Raw genomic sequence first — 23,372 nt, 5'->3', positions numbered from 1 at the left:
AGGCTGGGGCTGCAAACCTCTAAACTTTGTGTTTCCAGCCCCAGGACAGCCAGTATCCTGGGTCTGTGCCAGACTCACAGCCTGTACACCCTACAGTAGAGACCCCCAGGGCCCTGCAGGTGCTCTGCAAATTGAGACCTTCCAAATTGAACATTGTAGGTGCAAACAAGTCAGCATTTTCAGAAATGCATTTTGTTAGCTAATTTGTGACCAGCACGGACTTGGATCTTCCCACCAGATTGACTGGGTCAGACCTCAGTTTGATTGTTTCTGTGTTCTGAAAAATCACATGAATTACCTGATTGGAAGTGTTAATATTGAAAAGAAACATATCCTTCATGTAAATCCTTGGCATATTATCCAGAAGCATTCCATAGAGTGGCATGTACAGGTTTGCTATTTGTGCTTGTTTTGCCTAAAAAATGAGAGACACAACATAATCCTGAAGAAACCAATTAGTGTATACTAGTGGCTAAGGAAGTTTCATATATGTTTAGTGACTGTATGAAGAAGTAAATGAAAAAGAATAAGCAAACAGTTTCTTTACCGGCTCTGCGTATCGATCATCAAACGAATGCTTTGCCATTAAGTTTTTAAGCACAGCCAAAGCTAAGTGCCTAATATCCTGGTCTTCTTGCAAGGCAAAACCAACCTCCCGCAGCAGGACTCCGATTAGAAAATGCTTACGGCAAAATTCATTGGTCAGTGTGTACTCTGGAATATCTTGGAACAGAATGGACAAGAATGCTTGAATTATTATGTGGGTTACATACCCCCTCCCTCAATTTTTCAATTACTATTGATTTAATCCACCGTTAAACTTTGATTTTCTGATCTGATTGCCTCATTCTACTCCTTCACTTGCTATTATTTCTCAAAATCATGCACTTTTTACACTTAATATAAAAAGATAATTTATATACATCATTATATTTATATTTATATAGAAATATATATACTTATATTTATATACACATTCCTATAAATCTCACACGTTTTGCATGTAGTAAGACTATTCACTTCTATGAGGCATGTCTAAATTGTTATTCCCATATTCTAGATAGAAGAGTTCTAAACCACAGATCTCCTGACTAATTCCACTTTGGAAAATGACAATTTTTGCCTGAATTTGCCACAGCTCAGTGGCAGCAGCCCAAGTAAACCTTAAAGCTCTTGATGCACAATTCTGCTTGCCGACAGCAGTCATTTTGCTCATACCTGATGTTCGATATTCCTGTGTTGATTCTGAAGGTGTCACAGGGTCTTCGTTTTTCATAAAAATGAAACAAAAATAGGCAAAAATCATGCATATTTTTACTTATTAAGTGTAAAAAATAGGTTTGCTATATATCTTTTTTATTTCTTTTAATTTGACTTGAATTGAATAGCTTGAATCGAACTATGAGCATCAAACTGAACTCAGTTTTTGATGCTGAAAACCGAAACAGAAAGGAGACAAGGGCCCACAGTCTGAGAGATGAGTCTGCCTTCCACTGGAAGACACCTTCCACTCTCAGCAGCTTAAAGGACCATATCCCAGCTCCCCAGAGTCCACGGAAAACTGTCAGAACTGGGAATTGTTCCCAGGGCTGAAATCCCAGTGCCTTTGAAAACAAGTACTGGGTGCCTTTGCACCCAGTACTGTCCACTTGTCACAAATTAATGTCTGAAATAACGGATTTCAATGCAAAAGATGGAATGCACAATGGCTGCTGGCTTTGGGGCATGGGCAAGGTGGATTCACTCCTGTGGTAGAGCATAGAAAAAACCTGTTCACGCAAAATACATGTTACACACAGTATCCCGTGCCTTGAGAGACAGCTCATTATTAACTCTCTAGATCCTGAAATGGACCTCTCTTGCCTCACTGATTGTGGTAAAATGCCACATGTGGTAAGCACATAGAGTTCAGGCTTGCCAGAGGCCAAGAAAGTAAACGCAGTTGGAGGAAAAGGTCTATTGCATGGGACCTGTCTGCTAGTCTAAGATACTCGGGAGACAAAAGATCTTTAAGGTCCCTTCCAACTCTAACCATTCTATGATTTCTAAAATAAAAAGTACCCAAGATTGATTATCTGAGAGATGGATGTTTCCAAACATGCTGCATGTCCAGTTCAGATCTTCCCCAGGAAGGAAGGGCTGTTACATGGACACATCCCAACACCAGCAGGAAAGCCCGTTCTTAAATACTATTTTTCACAATGCCCTTATCACTGCCTCAGCTTCTTTGCATTCCTGCTGTACCTGTTCAACCCCTTCCCTAGCTCACCACCTACTGCAGGTTTAGTAATCAGTCCTCACAAATTGTCCAGCTCATTCATCTCAAATATTCCAGCAAAAGGCACCTCCCCTCACCTAAATGGGCTGTCAGGGGTTGTATTTATTTACAGGCGTACTGAAATGATGTTATTTTTACCACATTGCTTAAGTGTCACACCTGAGAACCCATCTGGGGCTTCTGTGCCTGATGTGCAGGCATAATGCTCGAGAGAATCGCCTGATAATTCATCACTGTACAAAAACCCTTTCAGGGCGGTGCCTTACCAGGAATGTTTGAAGACCGTATGGGCAGGCACAGAGGAATAAAGTGCTCGTGGTGACAGACTTCTTGGAGAAAGTCAAACTTGAACTGATGTACAGTCTGAAAATCACAACAGGCAATGGCTCAGTTCATATTACAACAGGGAAATGGTAAGACAGAACTGCACTACTTATCTCTACCTAAAAATACATACTCACACCCAATAATGAAAATCTATGGCTTGTTACGTCAAGCTGCATGAATAATGAACATCTGGATTTCATCTCTGCTGTCAAACAAACTTGTCACAGTCAAACAAGCTTCATGGATTCCTTAAAAATGCTTTTCATTGAAGATGCACTGATAAATATAGGCCTGATCCAGATTAAATATATAAGGTATATTTAAAGCTACACTGGGTCTTTTGATGGTATATACTATAGTATATTATCATAGCAAAATATCTTCTCCAGTTTACACAAATTTGAGTCCAACATAATTATTGTGCCTTTCTTCCCCCAAACCCCTTCTTTCTTTATTCTTCTTTGTTTTTTGGTCAACATACAAAGTTTCAGCCACACAGACCAGATCCAAAACTCACTGACAGCGGTGAAAACTTCTTCTAATTGATGCCAGTGAGTTCCAGCTCTGAGAGATTTGGGTATTACATAGTTTTGGCGTCATTTTCTTGATATCTCCCTCTTGCGCAGCCTTGCAGCTACCTCAGGAATTTATCATTTCCACTATAAGGATGTGCCACTGAGATATATAGATAATATACTACATCCCGTAATAAATTTTTCTTTCCACCTTCTCAGTTCACTGTTCTCAGGGGCAGAAAGCAGTCATTCAGGACTATCAATATGATGCTGTATCAATTTAAGTCAAGCATTTGCCCTAGCATTAGAAAGTTCTTGTAATGGTCTTTTATTTGCCCTGTGTTTAAGTCTGTCAGCCCCTAAAGTTCAATTGTAGCATTACTGTTGCCACCATCAGGCCAGGATACCTGGAACATGCACTTCTCAGAGTCTACCGAGTGGTGGATAGTGGGGAATTTTTCCCCAAAATGTTTTATTGTACTGCAGGAATACAGCTGGACATGCAATTCTGGGTCTAATGGCAAATAAAGAAATGAAGCACCTGAAATATGTTTCCAAGAGAAACTGTGACATTTTGAAGGAGCACAACAGTGAACTGAATTCTAATGAGGTATTTCAACTTTTGAATAAATAGTCTCAAAACAATGTTTAAATGTCAAAATACAGAATACTGTGAGGGGTATTTCTGTGAAACAGAAATTACAGTGCTCACTCACAATTATAATGAATTCAAACTGAAATGTTATAGACTGGTATACCCGCAAGCTAGAGGCAATATTCACACCTAAAGTGAACATTGCAATTCTCACTGTTAAATTTTCTGGAGACGGGTCAGACTGCATTATCATCCTTTTGATACATAAACAATCCAACTAAAGAAGCAAAAGACACACAGAAAGAAATCCTGCAGCACACTGCACTGAACTGACTGACTTGCCTAGGAGTCTGACTGAAAATGAAAACAAGGCAAGGCCTCTCGCTCCTTGAGGTCAGAAATGTCTGATTCTATTTTGTGGCTGCGGTTTTCAAGTGCTGCAAAGCCTTTTCCAGTGATACATTTGTCTCAGCTCTGCAGTGATTCCACTTCTACACACGCTGGCAGGTGGCTCTGGAGGGATGCTGGGTGGCTAGCAATGTTCAGGCACTTAACTGCCAGCGAAGTGCTCAGTTCTGTTCTGCATGCTGACCAGTCTCAGATTTTTCCACTGGCCATTAATTAGCTTTTTTAATTACACATCTGTTTCTATGGTTCATTTATTTAGGGAAGTTTGAAATGTGGAAACATTTTTCAGATTGCATAAAATTATTTTCAGAATAATAGACTTCAGGCTATGACATTGACACTCAAAGTCTCCAATTCTACATCTGTTCCAGAGATTGAGTGAAAGACCCGAGTACAGCATGAAGCTGGTTTTAGTAAAAAGCAAAACAGACCTGAAACAACCTCACTCATGGCCTGCAAATGCCAAGATCGCCACTGAATAATTATATAAAGTTAATGGACAAAATTTTGTAAGCTTTTTGGGGAAAGATGAGTCATTCAAAGTGTATCTCTTGAATAAATTCTGCTAGCTATAGTCTTATATGCTAGAAACCCAGTCACAGAACACAAAAAGCCTGTGACTCATCTTGATGGATGAAGAGTAGAGAAGTAAAGTTGAATAATCTGGGGACCTCTTGCAGTTTGAAATTTATTACTCAGACTGTATCACTGATTATTATAGGTATTATAGAAGAAATTCGGCCTACAGGGAATTTTCCTCATAGCAAGCACAACCTAATTTGGAGCAGACTGGCTTTCTTGCATCATCAATAAGATAAAAGCATACCATACATTCAAAGCAACTGAGATACTACATTCTCATTTGAATTTACACAACAGTAACTTGTTCATATGCTCTCAGTTTAATCTCCTCAAAGAAAATGACTGCCAATTGCTGCTGATATTTATAGACCAAACTGCAAGTTTGCTCTCCAAAGAATCAAAGCTTAAATTCAGCCTTCTGCATGCTTTGGTCTGAGCAGTCTTCGCAGAGTTTGCTCTCCCAAGACTCGGTGAGTAGTTGTTTGGACAGAAATATTTACATGCAGAGAAGGGAATAGATGGCTCAAACCCAGGAGGCATCAGCACGTATTTATGGTGAATGTTTTCACTGACTTTGTGTTCAGAGCACGGTGAAGCCATGGAATAGATCATAAATAGTTTCAATATAAAATTACTCTGCTAGCAAGTCACATTGGAAAAAACCTCCCAGAATCAACAGAACCAAACAAATCAGAACAATACCTTGCTATCTCCTGTTCCAAACATACTTATATAATTGTTGACCATCTTGAACACAAATCCACGATCCATAAATGTAAAGCAGCGCTAAAGGGGGAAAAAAAGAATTATTACTTTATAGCCAGAAGAGCAGTATGCAGCCTCACTTACCTTGCTGCTTGCCTTGTGTCACGTGTAAACTTGAATCATTTCCACAGGTGAAGCTAGCCTTATAACAAAGCAAGGAATACCTGAAAATCTGGTGAATCTGGCTCAATATTTAAATTTATTTTCAGTAATAATAAACTGATCAAACTTTTCATTTTCACTGTGTATACAGTCTAAAACAACTGTCACAGTGTACAGTGCACTAAGAGAAAGCTTACCTACTGAAAGTTATCCATGTACAACACTCACTCACTAGAGATGGCACATGGCAGCTGACCCAAGTATCTCCTTCAGTGACAGAGCTGTGACTCTTGAATCAATCCAGCTGCAATACTTGCTGCCTACAAGTTACATTATCTCTCCAGGAGCAAATATGCCACTAGATTACTTCATGATGAGAACACTGCTCTTGCTGATTGATGGAGCTAAATAGCCAGAAGTTGTAAACACTTTTGAGAGCCTTGGTGCTACAGTTACTGACATTTTTTCCTAGGGAAAGCAATCTTGAATTCCCCCCTTCGCTGGTGTTCCTGAACTCTGCAAAACTAGAGGAGTCCTGAGCCTTCTGCCACACAGCATTCAAACAAGGCTGCTGCAATTCCAGCCTGAAGAAAGCTGTATAATCTCTAACCCATGTAATTCTTTCTGGCAGACTAGTCAAAAAGAAATTAAAACACAGCCATAAGCCATAACACATGATGCATCATTACTGTTGTTCTCAGTTTAGATGAGTAACACACAAAAATAGCATACAAATCTCCAACAGCCCCACAGGTGTAACACTGCACAACTAATGACTAAACCCATCCTGCCTTAAACTAGCATCATCTTCCACATGATGTAACACTATGGATAGATAAAGTTTAACGTCAGCATGCCAAGAGCAAGTAGGGCTTCCATACGGTATCAGTAACAGAGGCCAACAGTGGACAGCAAGCTTATACTTTATTTCGCCTATGTACGAAGAAAAATCCACCTCCATTTTGTGGTTGTTTTCCTTATAACCTCACAGAAACGTTTTATTGCTGGAATACTGCTCTCTCCTAATGCTATGATTCAATTTATTATAAAAGATTTATGCCTCAGTTTTAGTGTGTAGTATATACAATGTTCTGTACATCAGTAATGTACATCTTTCCATCAATGGAAAAGTGTGTGTGTGTGTTCAGTATAAATTTAGATTAAGTATCTGGCCACACAACTTACTGAATGGCAGTTTTCCCACTCTCCACAGCTAAATCAATGCTTGGAAAATAAAAACAACTGAGAAATACTAGGACAGAACCACAAAATGCAACTGCTTTTAGTGACTTTTCCAAAGCATGCATGTATTTTGCCATATTTGGTACATGAAAGGGCATTACAGAACTAGAAAGGTAGGTTACAGTATATCACATAATACTTGCAATTTGTTTATTCTGGTTTGTAAGAGCTGCCCACGCTGGTAGTGATTAGTAAATATTAATCCGCTCAGTCACAGAGCTGTAAGTATGCAAAGAAAAAACAGTAGAACAACTGCAACTACAGTTTTGCTCCTTATCAAACTTTTAACATGCAATGTAAGAATCTGCAAAATTTAAAAACTTGGCCTCTGTTGGAGAATAGATAAAAATTAATCAGAATTGCTTTAAAGCAGACTTATATAAAGCTTTTGCATTCTCGAAGTTGTAAATGCATAGAAAAACTGAACTATGGGTCAACAGTAAATTTGTAAATTGAGCCATCATTACCTCAGAATTGTGTTTATTTCCTTTGACTAGACTAGAACAGTCTTAAGTTTGCACTAAGGATGGGGAAATAAGTGCACACACTGTAATGACAGAACATCTCACCTTGAGAAATTTGGCAGTGCTGTAGTTTGCATTCCTGGTTTCTTCAAGAGCATCTTTGTACTTCCAAACAACATGGTCTGCTAAGACCATCACAAGTATATCCAGCTCTGTTTGAAATGATTCTGGAAACCTCTGAGTTCGAGAAACCTAAGCAGGGAATAGATCATCACTTGAGAGTGTACAATGTTGCACATTGAATCTTATTTAATATATATTCAGGCCAGGAATATATTCAGGCCAGGAATAAAATATATTCAGGCCAGGAATAAAAACAATAAAACACAGGTCATTCAAGAAGTATATTCCTAGATTTCCCTGGATCTATTCCAAGTATAAACCCCAAAAGACAGAAAGTGGTAAATCTTCAAATTCCAGCACAAGTACACCAAGAGCATCTTTGATAATCAGGCAGAAAGGTCAAAGCATTGATCTCCAGCTAGGTAAGGTCTGCTGAAAGCAGAGTTTCTAGATCATTTATTTGCTGTCTGGCATAATCACCTGTTGGGTAACCAGCAGAAATAAGAGAATTCTCATTCCACTCCCCACCCATTACAAAGCTGATGCAACTGTATTTTTGGCCCACCAGTCCTGTACAAGCAAGAACAGTTTTGAGCCTAGCAGGGAATATAATGGTTTTGTTTTTAAAAGCAGTATTTCACAAAGTACAACAGCATTTATTTTACTGATGAAGAAATGTCCCACTATGTGTATGTCCCAGGATACCATATTTTGTATTTTCTCTAAGAGACTAATTGCCTACTTAATCGAGATCATGTATACACTTACCTTTGTTTTCTTTGTATCAACCAAGTGCTGGGCCATTGACTTTAAGATAACTGCAAAGAAGAACCAGGAATGCTTTCAAAAGAAAGAAAAAGAAAGAGATTAGGAAAAATTATTATCTGATAAATACTCAAATTAACAGATGGCCTGCATTTCTCAGTAATGCACAATGATAAACTCTATGTGACAAACAAATTAAAGAGACCAAGGGCCATGTATTTCAGTGACATCAGATCCTGTCCTTGGAATGGAAGCCATCTCAGGCACTTTGTCACTGTGGCTCTGTGCAATAAGGAGCCCACAAACACCACACCTACAATCCTTCCATTCCTGCGGAGCATTGTGTTCATTGTTTGTTTGCAGGTAACTGGCAGAAATGTATGATGCAGAGAACCTCTGAGAACAGACGCTGAGAATAAACTGCCTTGTCGGTTACAGCAGATTGCTAATTTGCCCCAGAATAGGATGTTACTTGTTTAAAAGATACACAGAGTGGTTCTCCAAATACCATTTGTAATAGCTAACAGGTAGGATACAGATAAATATTTGTATCCTCACATAATTTGGGAGATATGTGAAACAATCAAAAAAGCTTACAAATTGCAAAACCCCAAAACAAACCCAACCACAAGTACTTTTGCATGGCCCAGGTTTCCTGCACGCTACCTTTTCTGCTTTTTTTCAGGCTATTTTTGCTATTCCAGAGGCTCAGCACAGGAAACTGAAACTGGTTCACCCTAAACAGCTGAACACATTTTTGCCACTGGGAACTCCTGATCTGGACTGGCTAGCTCTTATATCATAATCGGCAGGCTCAGTGATAGGGCTCGCACATGTATGAACTTCGTAGACCTGGTTTGATACAAGAAACCTCAGATAACCTCAGTCATTCTCATTTTGGTCACTGTCAATCAAAGGCAGCAACTGCAATAAGATATAACTGCCTTACTTACAGATTAATATTCTCCCTGCATCTTCCAAAAATAAAACAAAATATCCTAAAAGTAACTGCCTACATCATATTGGGCAAGAAGTTTCCAACTCAGACTGAACTATAACAGAAATCATCATGCAGCCCATGGCACTCTGAGAAACATGTTACGCTGAGAAACTGTGGCAAGTATGGTAAGTCTGCCTGTCGAATCACTGCAGGATATGATTTGTGCAAGCTCATTTGGGGAAAGAGAGGAGAAAGAGATGTGACAAGTGAGTTTCATGCAGAAAACCAGCAGTAGAACTACAAATGTGCCAATTAAAGCTATCACTCACCTTTAAAACCTGTTTCACTGTTACTTGGTCATTTAACTTCAGAAGACCACTCATATTCTTGGCCAGCTCCTCATGAACAGTCCTTTCCTCAAATGATTTGGTCCTGAACACATACTGAAGAAGAAAGGGAAAATAAAAGATATCAAAATGTACACTAAACCAAATATAAATAAAACTCAGTAGGTGAAGATAAATTATTATACACCACTAACTGCTGACAATCTTTGCCACAAAAATACCTTGACGGAACAATACACACACATAGAGTTTAATTCCTTTAGCAGTCACAGAGCAGCACTGTTCCTTACAAAATCCCAGTTTTAAACACAACTTCCTGTTGATTTCAGCAACATGTGAATCATGAGGAATTTCTGCTCAAAATCAGTGCTGCAATTTACTTTTTCAATAGGGCATAGGATCCTGACACCTCTTAAACTGGCTTTCAAAGCTAAAAAAAGAAGCAAGCAGAGGAAGTATGGAGGGTTTTTCACCCACCTAGTCAGGGCTACCTTCACTTGCTCCTTCCAGTGGCAACAGCTAGTCAGAGCTGGTAACAACTCTTCATCCTGAAAGGCGTAGAGCACCCACTGGAGCTGACAGAAGGGGAAAACTACACCCCTTTTAGAAATCAGTCCCTCAAGACAGGAATTTAGTGCTTAGAACTCATAAATCCAGTATGAGTTCTACCCAACAATTTAAGGTAATAATTTGGTACTGCAATCCATTGCTCCTTCCCTAAAGCAAGAGCTCTGCCAGTGCAGCAGTTGGGATGAAATACCTTTTCAATTCAACCAGGTAGGTAAAAGAAAGTAATATCACTTGAAAACATCTTATTAATAATCAGCCTTGTTTCCAGAGCAGATGCCATAAGCTTCTCCCTATGCAGTTTTAAACTTCTGGGTCCAGTAATTTAAGTCAGTGTAATTTTTTATTATTACTGCATCTGAGTGACTCACAACTCTCAACTTATTTCCCCAAACAGCATTTCTAAACTAGGTATTCATTTCCTTACAGATGGCTGAAAGCAATTAACAGTTACTGGCTTTTGGCTGCTGGTGGAAATGGGAAAACAGGCTAAATGAACTTTTGGTGTAGCCTAATAATCACCTGTTACTTCAAAGATGTTTTGCTGCAACAGGTGTCTATGGCAATTTTGAAATGTAGAAGAGGTGTTAACACCCATTTTAATTAACTACATTTAAATGTTACACAGGTTACTTAACTTGGATATATACCGATGATGAGATACTTGCTGGCCAACAGCATTATCCATACTCATTTAATGGATATTCAGTTGATACAGTGAACAAGGAGATCATCTTTAAAGAGCTCACTCCTTTGGCTTTTTACGTAATGGCACAGCTTGCCTGGAACCAAATTCCACACACAGAACATACCTATATATATTCTCTTGATACCCTCTTCTTCAAAACAATAATAGATTAAAAAAGCTGAGTAACAGGAAACAGTTGCAAGAATCTGAACTCCACAGATGAGAAAGGAATTTAGGTATGACAGCACATACAAAGACACAGGATCTTGAATCTAAAATAACGACTTAAGATAATAAATCAAAAGCTTAGTTAAAAAGCTGTAGCTTCCTAAGAAACATGCTGTCATCTTGCAATCATAAAGGGCACCCAGAAGTACCTCTTCCATAAAAATTACCATTTGTGGATCCTTTTCAACTACACTGAGGACAACTCTGTACATGTATAATATAGATGGCCATACATTTTAAAATGATAAAACTCATCACACTCAAGAAGAATGCTGCAAACTGTGAGCTAGTTCGCTCTCTAAAACTGCCTGAGGATGGAGGGAGGAGGTGGCTGGTCTCTTCTCCCAAGTAACAAGTGATAGGGCAAGAGGAAACAGCCTCCAGCTGCTCCAGCGGAGGTTTAGACTGGATATTAGGAAAAATTTCTTCACCAAAAGGGTGGTCAGGCATTGGAACAGGCTGCTCAGGGAAAAGGTGGAATTGCTATCCCTGGAAGTGTTCAAAAAACGTGCAGATGAGGCCTTTAGTGACATGGTTTAGTGGTGGACTTGGCAGCCCTGGGGTAAAGGTTGGACTTGATGATCTTAAAGGTCTTCTCCAACCTAGCTAATTCTGCGATTCAAATTAAATACCTGTGGGAGACATTCAATGTGTCTAGCTGAGGTTTCATGTTCTTTCATGTATTTATTTCCCCTTTCCTTCTCTCAACCCCTGCAGGGTGGGAAATTCTTAATTTCATTTCACAAAGACTGATGCTACGCCTATGCTCCTAGAAGCTCAGTTGAAGCACACTTGCACTAGGTCTTGCTTATAAACTGCAAGCTCTAGGCATCAGATGACTATTGGGAATTGTCCTGCCTACATTTCAGTACCCTTTAGGAGTGCACTGCAACTTCCTCCTCCTATGCTTGCCCAATTTGCTATCCTATGAAAACAAAGCTGCACTACAACACAAAGGAAACATGAGCAGCCCTTTGCCCTTCTCAACAAACTAAGGTTGCAAGCCAGGATGCAGCTGAATTTGATGGAGAAGGACACTCCATGAAGTGTCCCTGCTCTACAGGACGCCCTTAGAGCATAGAGAGGCAGTGTAATTTATTCAAAGTGACACAGTTCTCTCTCAAGAAGAAGTGACTCAGCCTCTTCCAAATCTTACCTTTGTTTCCTAACCAGAGTCACCCTGCCTGGCAGAAAGCTATAATGCAAATGCAAAGAAAGCTACAAACAAGTACAAATAAGAGTAAACAGGAAAAAACCCTGAAAAAAACCCCAAACACCTGTATAAAATAGTTAATAATATAACAGCATTCATACCGTCACGTAAGAATTGATGCAGTTGTCTAGTTGTTCTTCATGGCACTTAGCAACAATGTTAGTAAGAACCCTGCAAGTTAAAAAAAGGAAGAAAAAAAGTAAAAATTGAGTTGGTTTATGTCATAAGGCAGAGAAAACCCATCTGATATACCACTGTACTGTTATTGTAACCTCATTTAAACAGTCTGTGAGGGATGTGATCTAAATGATGAATAGCATTTACAGAAACCGTCCCACTGGGAATATCCAGTCACTCCTTGGGCCCTGCACTTGCATAGACTGTGTTGTTATATATGCATTCATCTAACAAAATGCGTCCAGTTTTAACAATTACAACTGAACTGACATTTCAGCAAAAGAAAACTACTAGCTAACTAAAGCTTATACAGACCTTGGGTGATTTGGAATAAGAAAAATTAAGAGTATGTTAATGAAACATTGAGGCGAGAGCCTCTTTCTCTGTGAGTGTTACTTGGTAGGTCATCTCAGATATTGGTAATTCTGTAAAGCACTGATATTTTGCTTATTATAGCACTGTTAATCACAGAATACACAAGCCTGGGCTCAAGCCCAAGCATGCCCCCTCTCCTGCAGTTTGCCCAAAAGGCTGAGCACAGCACCCTCTCATTACTGCTCAGCAGGGAAAGGGCTGGGCATTTCGTGCAACCATAGATCATTTGAGCTTCTTGCAGATCAGCTTGGTGATCAGCAGTATGGAAGAAGTGGGGTCATGCTGGCCCCACTCTCACAACCTGAGCCTCTACTAACAGCAGAGATGGCGCTACCTGAGACCAAGTGTTTTGGCAAAGTTTTCTGTTCAATCTGTTTCTGGGTCATCTTCCTTTGAGAGCATCCTATTCCAGAAAACACAAATCTGAGCAAGCAGTCTTCTCTAACTTAACCATGAGATTTCCTCTTGATTATTGGGATCTCATTTTTTCAGGATACTTAATATAGAAAAGACTGCAATTTTCTAATCTTATTTAATATTGAAAAAATGGGGAGGAAAGTTCATGATTCTCATATGCCAAAAATTACTGAACTGTATCTCAAATTCAGGGGTATGCTTAGTAACAGTACAACAGAAATGGATTACTAATATGCCACATATTAATAATGTGTGGTGCACATGTAAGTAGTCATTTTGACTAGCTTGATTTGAGTATTTACTGCTAATTCTTATTATTGAATTCAAAAGCTTTGCAATTCCTTTAAGTCAGCATTTTTCATAGATCTCATTTCTTACGGTTAGAGAAGTAAAACTTGTAGCAAAACATAAAGCCTATGACAAAATTAGCTGTGCCCATTCTGGTCCTTCAGCCTTTACTCTGATTTGAAATTGAAACAAGTTTTGGCAAAGCTGAGACAGAGAAATGATGACATGACTGGGACCCCAGGCAAGTAAATAACCATGAGAGAGTCAGAAAGGAATAATGTTTCTTCCAAACACATAAGCCAATCTATGCTCTCATTCTGCTGTTGTTTTTAATATGTTCAACACGAGCCGCTTCAAGCTATTCAGAACAAATTACAATGTGTGTATATATAGGACACATCAATGAATGGCACACACAGCAGACACGCATATCCCTATTGACATCAACTTTACTAGCAAAAAAGCTAACACACAGACAAGAAAAACACTGAGATGAGAATCCTTCTTTTGGTTTTTTTTTGGCCAGGTAGGTGTATAGTAAAAATCTGAGCATGAAAAGGTAACATCCTCCCATTTCTCCATCCAACCATTAACGTTACTTTTTAAACAGATGCTTCTTCTGTAGCACTTCTTTTACAGTCAGTTAACCAGTACTGAAATTCTTCATTTTCTCCATCTAGCCTTAACATGAGTTGATCTGTTGGTGATAAGGGAAACCTGAAAAGGCCTGACTGCCCCTCTCTGCCTTTGGAAACACTATGCAGTAATGAAATCACACATTTTACAAGGAAAGGTTCTTCAAATCCTACTGCCTAGGTGCAGTAAAACTGGGCTTTGCCCTGCAAGGTGCCATGATCCTTTGATAAAGGACCTTGAAAGTCTAGCTTTCCACGGCTAAGATGAGTAATTCTGCTTCCTTGCTTCTTTAAGTTTTCCTAATTAAACTTTGTTCAGGAACTAATTCTGAAGAACAATCTGTGGAAAGAAAGAAAATACACTGACAGCAGATTAGTCTAACAGGGTTGCTGAGAAAAGTTGTCATTTTTTCCCACTAGTTGTATTGTTACCTTCATGTTCAGTTTCTGGCAGAAGTACAACAAAAACACCACTATGAAGAAAATGCAATGCAACCTTCTGTCTCCTGCAGAGACCAATAATAATCTCTCCAGTATTTTTTTTTCCTGCTGCCCTTATTAACAGCATCAATAAAGACAATTTCATTATGTGAGGGGTGAGTGACTTAGCAAATCATTCCAGCTGTTTGCCAGCTCACTGGAAAATGCTTCCATCGCTTTTCAGTTATTGTTGATACACTCTAATTAAAAAACGCCCCAGAACAGTGTAACCTGGTTGTTCCACTCTGCATTGGAACTCCACATCCTCAGACCCAAACATAAACCAAAACTGATATTCAGCTTTGTTAGAAAGCACATAGCTCCTGAAGAACCAGGCCTCTACCTATAATTGCCTTAGGGTACACAGACAAGTCCCCCGTGGTAAGTGGTTTCCTGGTTCGTATCTGTCAGCCACATGATACTACGCTCTTCCATTCATTATTTGCAGAGACGTGTGTTAAGGGGGAAGCAGGCATTCTCACCTATTAATGTCTAAATGTCATAGTGAGCCTTTGTAAGAGCAGTTATAATTGTACTAACATCTACATTTCTACACTAGAAAATATTTAGATACCTGGTCACAGCTGTTGTAACTTCATCATCACTGTTTTGCACCAAAACCCAGAAGAGTTGATTAAGGACTACAGGAAGAAAATTCATAATTACATGGATTTTCTCAATCCTCAGCAAATTCTGTAACAGAAGTAAGAAAGGAAATGAGAGATTTCTAATACGAGCAATGAAAACTCATTACTTGCTTTCCTGCTTCCGCAGGTAAAATACAGTGCAGCCACTGGTGTAATAGTAGGGAAACAGGACAACTAAAGAGATGACTGGTTCTCCATGAAGTTTGTTCTAAACACAGCCGTCAACACATCTGCAGGTATTGTCCAAATCTCCAAATTCCACTATTTTGCTCTACCCTGACTTAAGGGGGGAGGGAAAGACAGGGAGAAACCAAAACCAATTTTAGTATTTCACTAAGGATACATATGTAAGTGCAACAGAGCAACACTGAACTATCCTTTAACAGGATCTGAGGCTTGGCACAGGTTGAATTAACAAAGTTGATGGGCAGATGGAGCCATGCTCTAAATAAGATGGGAGACAGCTCTATGACCAGTAATGCATCTGCCACAGCAACTAACTCTGACTGGAGTTGCCATGGACCCCATTGCCTCCTAGTAAGTCTATGTCATGTTTAGAATTGCGCAGGGATGGATCAGTTGAGAGAAAGCCCTAAATACAATTTTATAGCATAGTTTGTGCTGTCAGTTACTTTACCTTACAAGAATGGATGAAGTTTGAGGTAGGAGGCTGGGATAGATCCTTTTCCCTTTCCTGGCACTGATGGAAAAAGTTATTCAGGTATGGATCCTAAAATGATAACCATTCACATTAATGTGTGCTATAGGACAGATTAGAATTCAGCTCCATGAATTAGTTACAGCAATCACCTGTAATACTGATGAAAACATGTGATCCCCACCGCCTTAAACGTAAGACAGAGAAAGATCAACATACTCAGCCCAACCAACTGGCCAGCACAGTTTGCTATATACAACTTATTTCTAGGCGCTTCGGCCACTCTTTTTTCAGTGTTGTGAGCAATTCGTTTGTTAGCTCACAATCTAAAGGATTTCAATGGCCAGTTTTTTTTCTTCTTGGTGCTCACAATTTATCTTCTTGCTGGCTACACCAATATTCCACAATTTTTTTGTTGGTATAATCTTAAATAAGTTATACTTTTCCTTAAAGTGTGTATTCCATCACTGTCATTTCGCTTTTCTACTCAAATCACCTTTAAATGTTAGAGAAACAAATTCATGTGAGATTATAAAACATCTTTCAGACATTCCTTCACACTTTTTGTTTGTAAGCAGGTAACAGAGCTAAGAGGGAATTTGGCTTACCTGAGTATTTACTGTTGATACAACAAAAGTAGAGACTTTGAAAAGTGGTTTCCCACTATCTACCCATTTCACATCATAGCCAATCTGCTATTAAAACAAACACAAAAAAGTCACATTTTTCCACTTATTTCATACTTACTTAACTCTTCATCACATTTTCACTGCACAGTTTTGCGCATGCACATGTGTGAACTGTGCTGGCTACCGTGCTTTCACACTACAGAATGACTGCAATACAAACCCACTTTTCAGTGCAAGCCCACAGATGTTACCATTCAAAGGACCAGATCACTGTCCCACCCTGTCTTCATGACAATGGTAAACCAAACACAAGGGCACAGAAATAATCCAACCTGGACAAGATCAGTGTGAAAAATATATCACACTACAGAACTGGAGAATGAATCATAATCATAGATCACATCAGCAGGACAATGAGTGTCATATGGCCTGACTTTGTGAAAAGGGTTATTATTGACCACTGTCATTCATGTTTTGGAGAAGTTAGGTATGATGGTATAGACTGCATAGTTATAAAATAAACTTTTTCCATATACACTGTGAATCAGCAACATATGGCTGCGAGTCCAGTGGTAGCTATATAAACTAGTTTATATACTCAATAATATACACACGAACATTCTAAAATAGATACCCTATTTATTACCATTTACACTTCCAGATAAGTGCAAACGTAAATCTGGTCTCATGTAAAACATGTGCAAATAAAAGCTCTGCACCATTTGAGCAATATGAAAGTTTGAATTAATACCTTTCCACAAGTTGGTTCTTGAAGGCTCAAGTAATTGGGAGGCAAACTGCTTGCCACTGGCACGTTGTGTTCTTGGGAAGCTAACTGGGCATCTTTCAACAAAGGAAGCCATGCATATCCCACTGTGCACAAGAACAAATCAATATGATTCTTTGGAAAAACAAGCTTCTCAAGTTCAAAGGAAGACAATAAAAACGAGCCAGAAATTCTGCAATCCTTATTTGAACGTACATAATTTGTATTTATAATTAAAAGTAATTCTACTACAGGTACCTGGTGTTTCCAGAGCCTCTTTCTTTTTGGCATTAGCTTTTGCATTTATGTCACAGGTGACATGATAAAATGAAAACAGAATGTGGTGTTTCTTATGGAGTTGAGTGGGAAGTTCAATTTTCACCTGAAATGTAAAATGTTACACCTCACTTTAGTTTAAAAATCGATTAAACCAGGCATCAGAGATGGTCTAAATGAATGATATCTCTCTACGCAGAGGTCTAAGTACAGCCTGCCTTCAGTGACTAATGTTTGTCTGCATGGGTTATAGATGCATGCTTAAGGAAATTGTTTAGGATGATCATCCATCATTTTTACTTAAACCAGCTTTTTTCTTCTCTGTCCTGTGGATGAATATTTGCATTTATGATGAAAGAGAGTAAGATGAAAGAGGACAGAACTGAAGAGTGACAGACTCTGCTTAGAAGTGATCACCTGCACTCTAGCAGCCCTAGCCATCACCACTCACGTATTTACAGGATGACCGAAGCAAAAACCAAAATGACATCTCTGCTTCATCATCATTTCATGGCAAAGACCAAGTAATAAAGGCTGATATGAATATAAACTTTTATTTGGGATTTCTGCAGGGTCTGAAATCCCATATAAATCCCAAATAATATAAGACCCCTTTCAGTCATGAACTATGATAAAGTTTATCCAAGCTAATCCTATGCTTATAGTAAAGTTTAGAAATTGTTGACAAATGCTTCCAGTGTTAAATCAGCTTATAGGTAAGAATCTAATACCATAAACACAGAAGTGAAACAGACATGGAGATTAAGACATTCATAACATATTATATTCTTTTATAGACTGCACTTCCTATGAGGAACATCTAGGACAGGTGCACACCTCTTCCAGCCAAATCAGCTATCAAGAGCTGAATTCAGCTTTGCTCAAGTTGAAAGTAATCTGCCCAAACCATATGGCTCACTAGCATTACATGAAGGACATTTTCAGACATGTTAAAACCCAAACCACTGCTTGCAAAGGAGTCATGGGGAGTTCAAGAACTCTGCAGAGTTAATGCTTTAAGTTCCAGTTCAGTTCCTAAACATGAATTTTAAACTTGATACTTCACATGTAGCTGTACATTATCTCCTGGTCTTGCCTCTGCCATTTTATCACAGTAAATTTCAACTGAAAAAGGAAGTTTTTCCAAGAGCAAGCCAAGAGTTTGGAAAACACTGGCTATATACTAATGCTGTTTGCCAGCCTCATCACTACATATAAAGCAGTAGTGCAAAAATCCAGAATAGACACATGACATTTCCAGGCCACCAAACACACTGGTCACTGAAAGGGTGAAATGAAGTTCACCTGCAGAAAGCCTGGGGAATTAATATTTGGTGTTGGTGAAACATAAAGATGCATGTGTGACTAACGTTTGGCCAAGGTGAATGTATGAACTCTACTCCACAGCTACATCCTAGAAAGCACTAGCTAACTCACTTGCTGCAGCCACTACAGATCACTGTACATTCAGACCACTGGATTAACAAGAATGCCTCAATGCAGATCTTCTATCTCATAGAGAGATTTGTTTGGACATTTGGCTAATGTTTACTATTTCCATTAAATTCAGACATGCAGCTGGACCTTAATATAATCCAGACATGCATTTTAGAGAGCTAGACTATTTATATTTAATTTTACAGCAACTTAACTGTACTCAGAACACCTTACAAAAGGAAGGATTCGCTGACTTAAGAAAAAACAAAATGTGAGACTGTATGTAAAATCGCCATAACACAGGCCATCCAGATACACAGTCAAGTGTAACAGAAGTATTCTTTAGACACACTTTTCTGTCTCACTGGCAAACATGTGAGATTGACAGACATTTAACGAAAGAAAAAGCAGACTGACCTCATCATAGAAATCAGGATTCTGGGAATGATGTAGCACAGCGGTGTAGGCTGCCGAGGTAAATAATGGTCCACCTGGCTTCCCATAAATGCACTGATAAAAGTAACATGTTTTAATTACATTGTGAAATTCTGCTGATGATACCAGTCCTAATATATCTAATATGCTTGCACACTGAAAACAGTATCATAAAAGATTGATAATTACTTTGCTTCAATATTGAAATAACTATTTTAAGTGCTCAAACTTGCAATTTTGTAAACACACTTACAGTAAAAGTCCATTGATTCTGTGAAAATTACCATACACTCTGCTAAGCCATGCAGACTCCTACTTCTTCCTTGCTGTTATCAATTTTGGTCTTCTGCAAAATGCTTTACAAAAGCTATTTCACTTTTATGCAGTTCAATACACAACATGATGCCTTTACTGACTCTTCAATGTTACAAAAGCTATACCAGTTAATCTCCTTGCTGGCAGAGTCCACTCTGGAGGCTCTTGATTACTGAGTGATGGCAACTTTATTTATTGGTTGGAAAACTACAGTACAGAAATGCTATGCAATAGCCCCTGGTCAATAGAAAGGTTAAGAATTAAGTCTAAGGTTCTTCTAATTTTGTGCCTCACTCTTTTCAATCAAGTGTCCTGATCTCAGTGAGAAAAGTAGGGTACATGGTAAATTTTAGAATAAGAAAATTACACTGTAAAAAATGGTTCAGTTTCTTAACATTGCCTTCTTTACCCTCCATCAGCCAGAAAACTGGCACTACAACATGGCATTGTGAGCTGGAATCATTATGACCAGCTGGGTTCAAACAGAATCACAGTGCAAATGTAGAAGCATTCATGGCAACGTTCACTTTCTAATTGTTCCATGTTAGTATAGCCCTGATTCCTGGGTTTTATAAGTAATTTCTTCAGAAATAGTTTTCTGAATATACTCTTGTTGTGCCTCACCTTCAATGGCTTTGATCCTTCATCATCAGAGCTTTTAAATTCAATGCACACTGTTATATTCCTCGCCTGAAAAGACAGGAACATATGAAAGTTTACATCAGAAATGGGGTACTCATAAAAAAACCAGGCAAACTATAAGGGTTGAAATAAACACTTTTCAAAATCTAGGAGAAACATGCAGATGGTTTATCAGCATTTAACATGACTTTAAGTCACAGTGATAGCACCAGACATAACATTTCTAAGAAGAGCTAGCAAATGCAAGCCAGGTCTCAGATTGACTGTGTAGAAGCAGATTATAAAGTAACAAGCACTTACCTGTGTCTTGTCCTTAATTAATTTTCAATCACCATAAAAACAGTACTCACATTTCATTTAAGAACTACAAACATTATCCAGATTAACTTTATTTTCACATGTCATTCCATTAAAACACAGCCCTCCTGAGAATTGTGAAAAAGCTATTTCACATTATCTCTCTTTGAATCACTGATACAACTTACAACTAATCCACAGATTCAGTTCATTGAAGTTGTACCAGTGTTTTATGATTGCAAAATTCAAAAAGATTAAAAGCCAAGCCAGTGACATCACCATTTCTCCTCCTTTATGATGAGCACTCCTTCATTTCAATGAGAGCTCATGCAGTAAACTACTATCCAATGCTCTTCCGAACTGGCTACATACTGTACCTTGTTGAAGTATTTTTGGCTATCATACTTGAGGTGTTTTGGATATATGTATATTTGGTTCTTGTAAACTCTGTAAGGTCGAGAATATTTTGTTGATTCCTGTACAAACTCCTCAACTTCCACTGTAGGTTGATGCTCCTTTATGTCATTAAATGGCTTGATTGGAATAAAAGACGAAGTTACACAGTCTTCAAAAGAACAGAAAAGAAAACCATCACATATTGTGTCTGTTTTTACAGTATTACTACTAAGAATAATTAATATTGAATATTTACTTGGAACAAGTAAAATCTTTAATTCTTCGCCTTAGCTTGTGAAGAGTAATGCTGTAATGCAACAGGTCAAATCCTGCCTTAAATAGCATCCATGTTACCTCAGAACAATTACAGTATATCACCCTTACATGATTTATCTCACTTGAGTTAAATAGTACAGCACTGAAAACCTCTTTTGCCACACAGAGTATTTGAGGCATAACAGCACCATCGGTATACAGACAGTTTTAACAGAATATACTGAAACAATGCTGTTTCTAATTAATTTTACATCTCACTCAAGTTTTCCTATTAACTAATAACATTGTAAACAAAATGAAGAAACAAGTAGTGCAGAAATAGATTAAATATATGATACAACTGGGATAACTGAAATCAGATCAAGAAACAAAAGATGAAAATAAGCACTCTGTCAGCCAGATAGGGAGAGATTAAAAACAGATAGAGTATACTCTGTCTGCCTGTGTCACTACGTCAGTGAGACATTTAACTTCAGCATGGAGAACTCAAAGACTGTTTGCACAAAACCAGCTGTAGCAGCAGCAGCACCTGCTACCAGCTTTGGGGACCTGACCTTCCAGCACGAAGAACAAGCAAGGACCACAAAGCACACAGGAAGCTTTTCCTCTCTTCTCCTTTGCTAGAGCTACATGAGTTTGGCTCCCCATATGCAGCAGGAAAGGCAGAAGTTTTGTTTCAGGTTAAACACTCAGACAACATCCCCTGATACACCACTGGCTCCAGACCTTGTAGTAAATAAGGTCTTATAAAAAATAAAGATCTACTTCTGTTGTCTACTGCAAATTGATGCTAATGTGAAGCAGGGCAGTGTTGGTCTCTAGAGACAAAACTGTACTGGCAAATTCTTGACAAGATCTTTGGCCGACTTCCTTTTCAGTGGCTTTTCTTGGCAATAAAGGATTTTAGCGCTAGTCTAGCACAACTTATTTTGGGTGGGAAGGAGGTGTCAGAACTGATTACTGCTATTACAAGGCTTCCTTCAGAGCTGGTTGAAGTCAATAGAGTTTTCATGGAGATTTTAATGAACCCTACAGCATGGCAATTTTCTGGCACAGTTTTTAAATTATTTTACAGCCTTATTCAGAGTAAGATAAATTTTCCCTATACCAAAGAAATGTTTAAGCTGTTACTCTTTAGAGTGAGGGAATTTTCATTGACTTTTCCACAGGAACTGGGCACTTTACTAGCACATACCTTCTAAAGCCAGACTTCCACTTGGCCACAGTGCACACCCAAGCTGCTTGGGACTATTTTGCCTACTCCAAGCTATCAGTTTCTTTTAATTTCAAAACTAAAAATCGCTTTTGAAATGTTAGCGAAACTGACTTTTTATCTAATACCACATGAAGATGGTATAAAGATGCATGGTGATAGACTTCAGAGAAATTCAGTGGTCCTGAGCTTTTTGCAGTGGTGGGTCACAGAAATGTGGCCCCTGAAACAGAAAACTTAAAAAGAGGTAAAAGGATTCACTTAGAGGCATTGTGTCTCTGCAGCTGCTGAACTGATGCCAGAGTGGCCTCTGAACAACGCCCTCCACCTAGTCTGCGTTCTTGAAACCTGCTGTGTCTCACATGCGCTAATTCAGAGAATATGAGCATCATAGTCCATCAACAGTGCAAGGCTCTTAACCTCAAGCTACAGAAGTCCACTCAGCTCCTTGGCCTAATCCCTTAGAGAGCAAAATGTGCTACTTGGACTTTCACCACATGTAGATCCACCATTCTGTATTGCTGGGGGATATCTGGACAGGTAGAGGCTGAAACAAAGAATGGTGTAATTAAATCAAAACAAATCAAACATTTGTCTACACAATGGGCACTTCTACCAAAATTGTCTCAAGTCAGTAGTTATGGTTGCAAAGCCTATGACAATGTCTTATTTAATGATAATAACCAAAGTGCAATCATACTTGGATGTTCCAAAGGAACACAATCAACTGCAATCTCCAAACAGCCAGGTATAGTCTGTATTTTGCTAATCTTCTCTGCTCTGCAATGACAGGAATGAAAATATTTCAGAAAGTTAGAACAAAAAATCCATCATAGGGATTAATTTAAAATAAAAACCAGACCC

General features: G+C 38.7%; 1 protein-coding gene across 6 annotated transcripts in view; it reads right to left on the bottom strand.

Moving 5' to 3' along the window:
• DOCK10 (dedicator of cytokinesis 10) overlaps nucleotides 1–23,372 on the bottom strand; it is a 162,490-nt gene that overhangs the window by 30,710 nt on the left and 108,408 nt on the right. For all 6 annotated transcript variants that reach the window (XM_065674998.1, XM_065674999.1, XM_065675000.1 and 3 more), the window contains exons 16-33: nucleotides 23,209–23,288; nucleotides 21,001–21,188; nucleotides 20,309–20,374; nucleotides 19,352–19,444; nucleotides 17,480–17,603; nucleotides 17,207–17,328; nucleotides 16,435–16,521; nucleotides 15,806–15,898; nucleotides 15,096–15,214; nucleotides 12,251–12,320; nucleotides 9,436–9,549; nucleotides 8,170–8,241; nucleotides 7,384–7,530; nucleotides 5,408–5,491; nucleotides 2,545–2,641; nucleotides 1,219–1,263; nucleotides 548–723; nucleotides 299–415 (exon numbers count right to left, since the gene is read on the bottom strand). In XM_065674998.1, the coding sequence (XP_065531070.1) occupies nucleotides 299–415; nucleotides 548–723; nucleotides 1,219–1,263; nucleotides 2,545–2,641; nucleotides 5,408–5,491; nucleotides 7,384–7,530; nucleotides 8,170–8,241; nucleotides 9,436–9,549; nucleotides 12,251–12,320; nucleotides 15,096–15,214; nucleotides 15,806–15,898; nucleotides 16,435–16,521; nucleotides 17,207–17,328; nucleotides 17,480–17,603; nucleotides 19,352–19,444; nucleotides 20,309–20,374; nucleotides 21,001–21,188; nucleotides 23,209–23,288 (1,894 nt within the window). The remainder of the gene's footprint in view (nucleotides 1–298; nucleotides 416–547; nucleotides 724–1,218; nucleotides 1,264–2,544; nucleotides 2,642–5,407; nucleotides 5,492–7,383; nucleotides 7,531–8,169; nucleotides 8,242–9,435; nucleotides 9,550–12,250; nucleotides 12,321–15,095; nucleotides 15,215–15,805; nucleotides 15,899–16,434; nucleotides 16,522–17,206; nucleotides 17,329–17,479; nucleotides 17,604–19,351; nucleotides 19,445–20,308; nucleotides 20,375–21,000; nucleotides 21,189–23,208; nucleotides 23,289–23,372) is intronic.

This window comes from Lathamus discolor, chromosome 3 (assembly GCF_037157495.1).
Source record: "Lathamus discolor isolate bLatDis1 chromosome 3, bLatDis1.hap1, whole genome shotgun sequence".
NCBI classification, from domain to species: Eukaryota; Metazoa; Chordata; class Aves; order Psittaciformes; family Psittacidae; genus Lathamus; species Lathamus discolor.
Note: the sequence above shows the minus strand (reverse complement) of the source record. Positions and strands in the feature narration are given on the sequence as shown.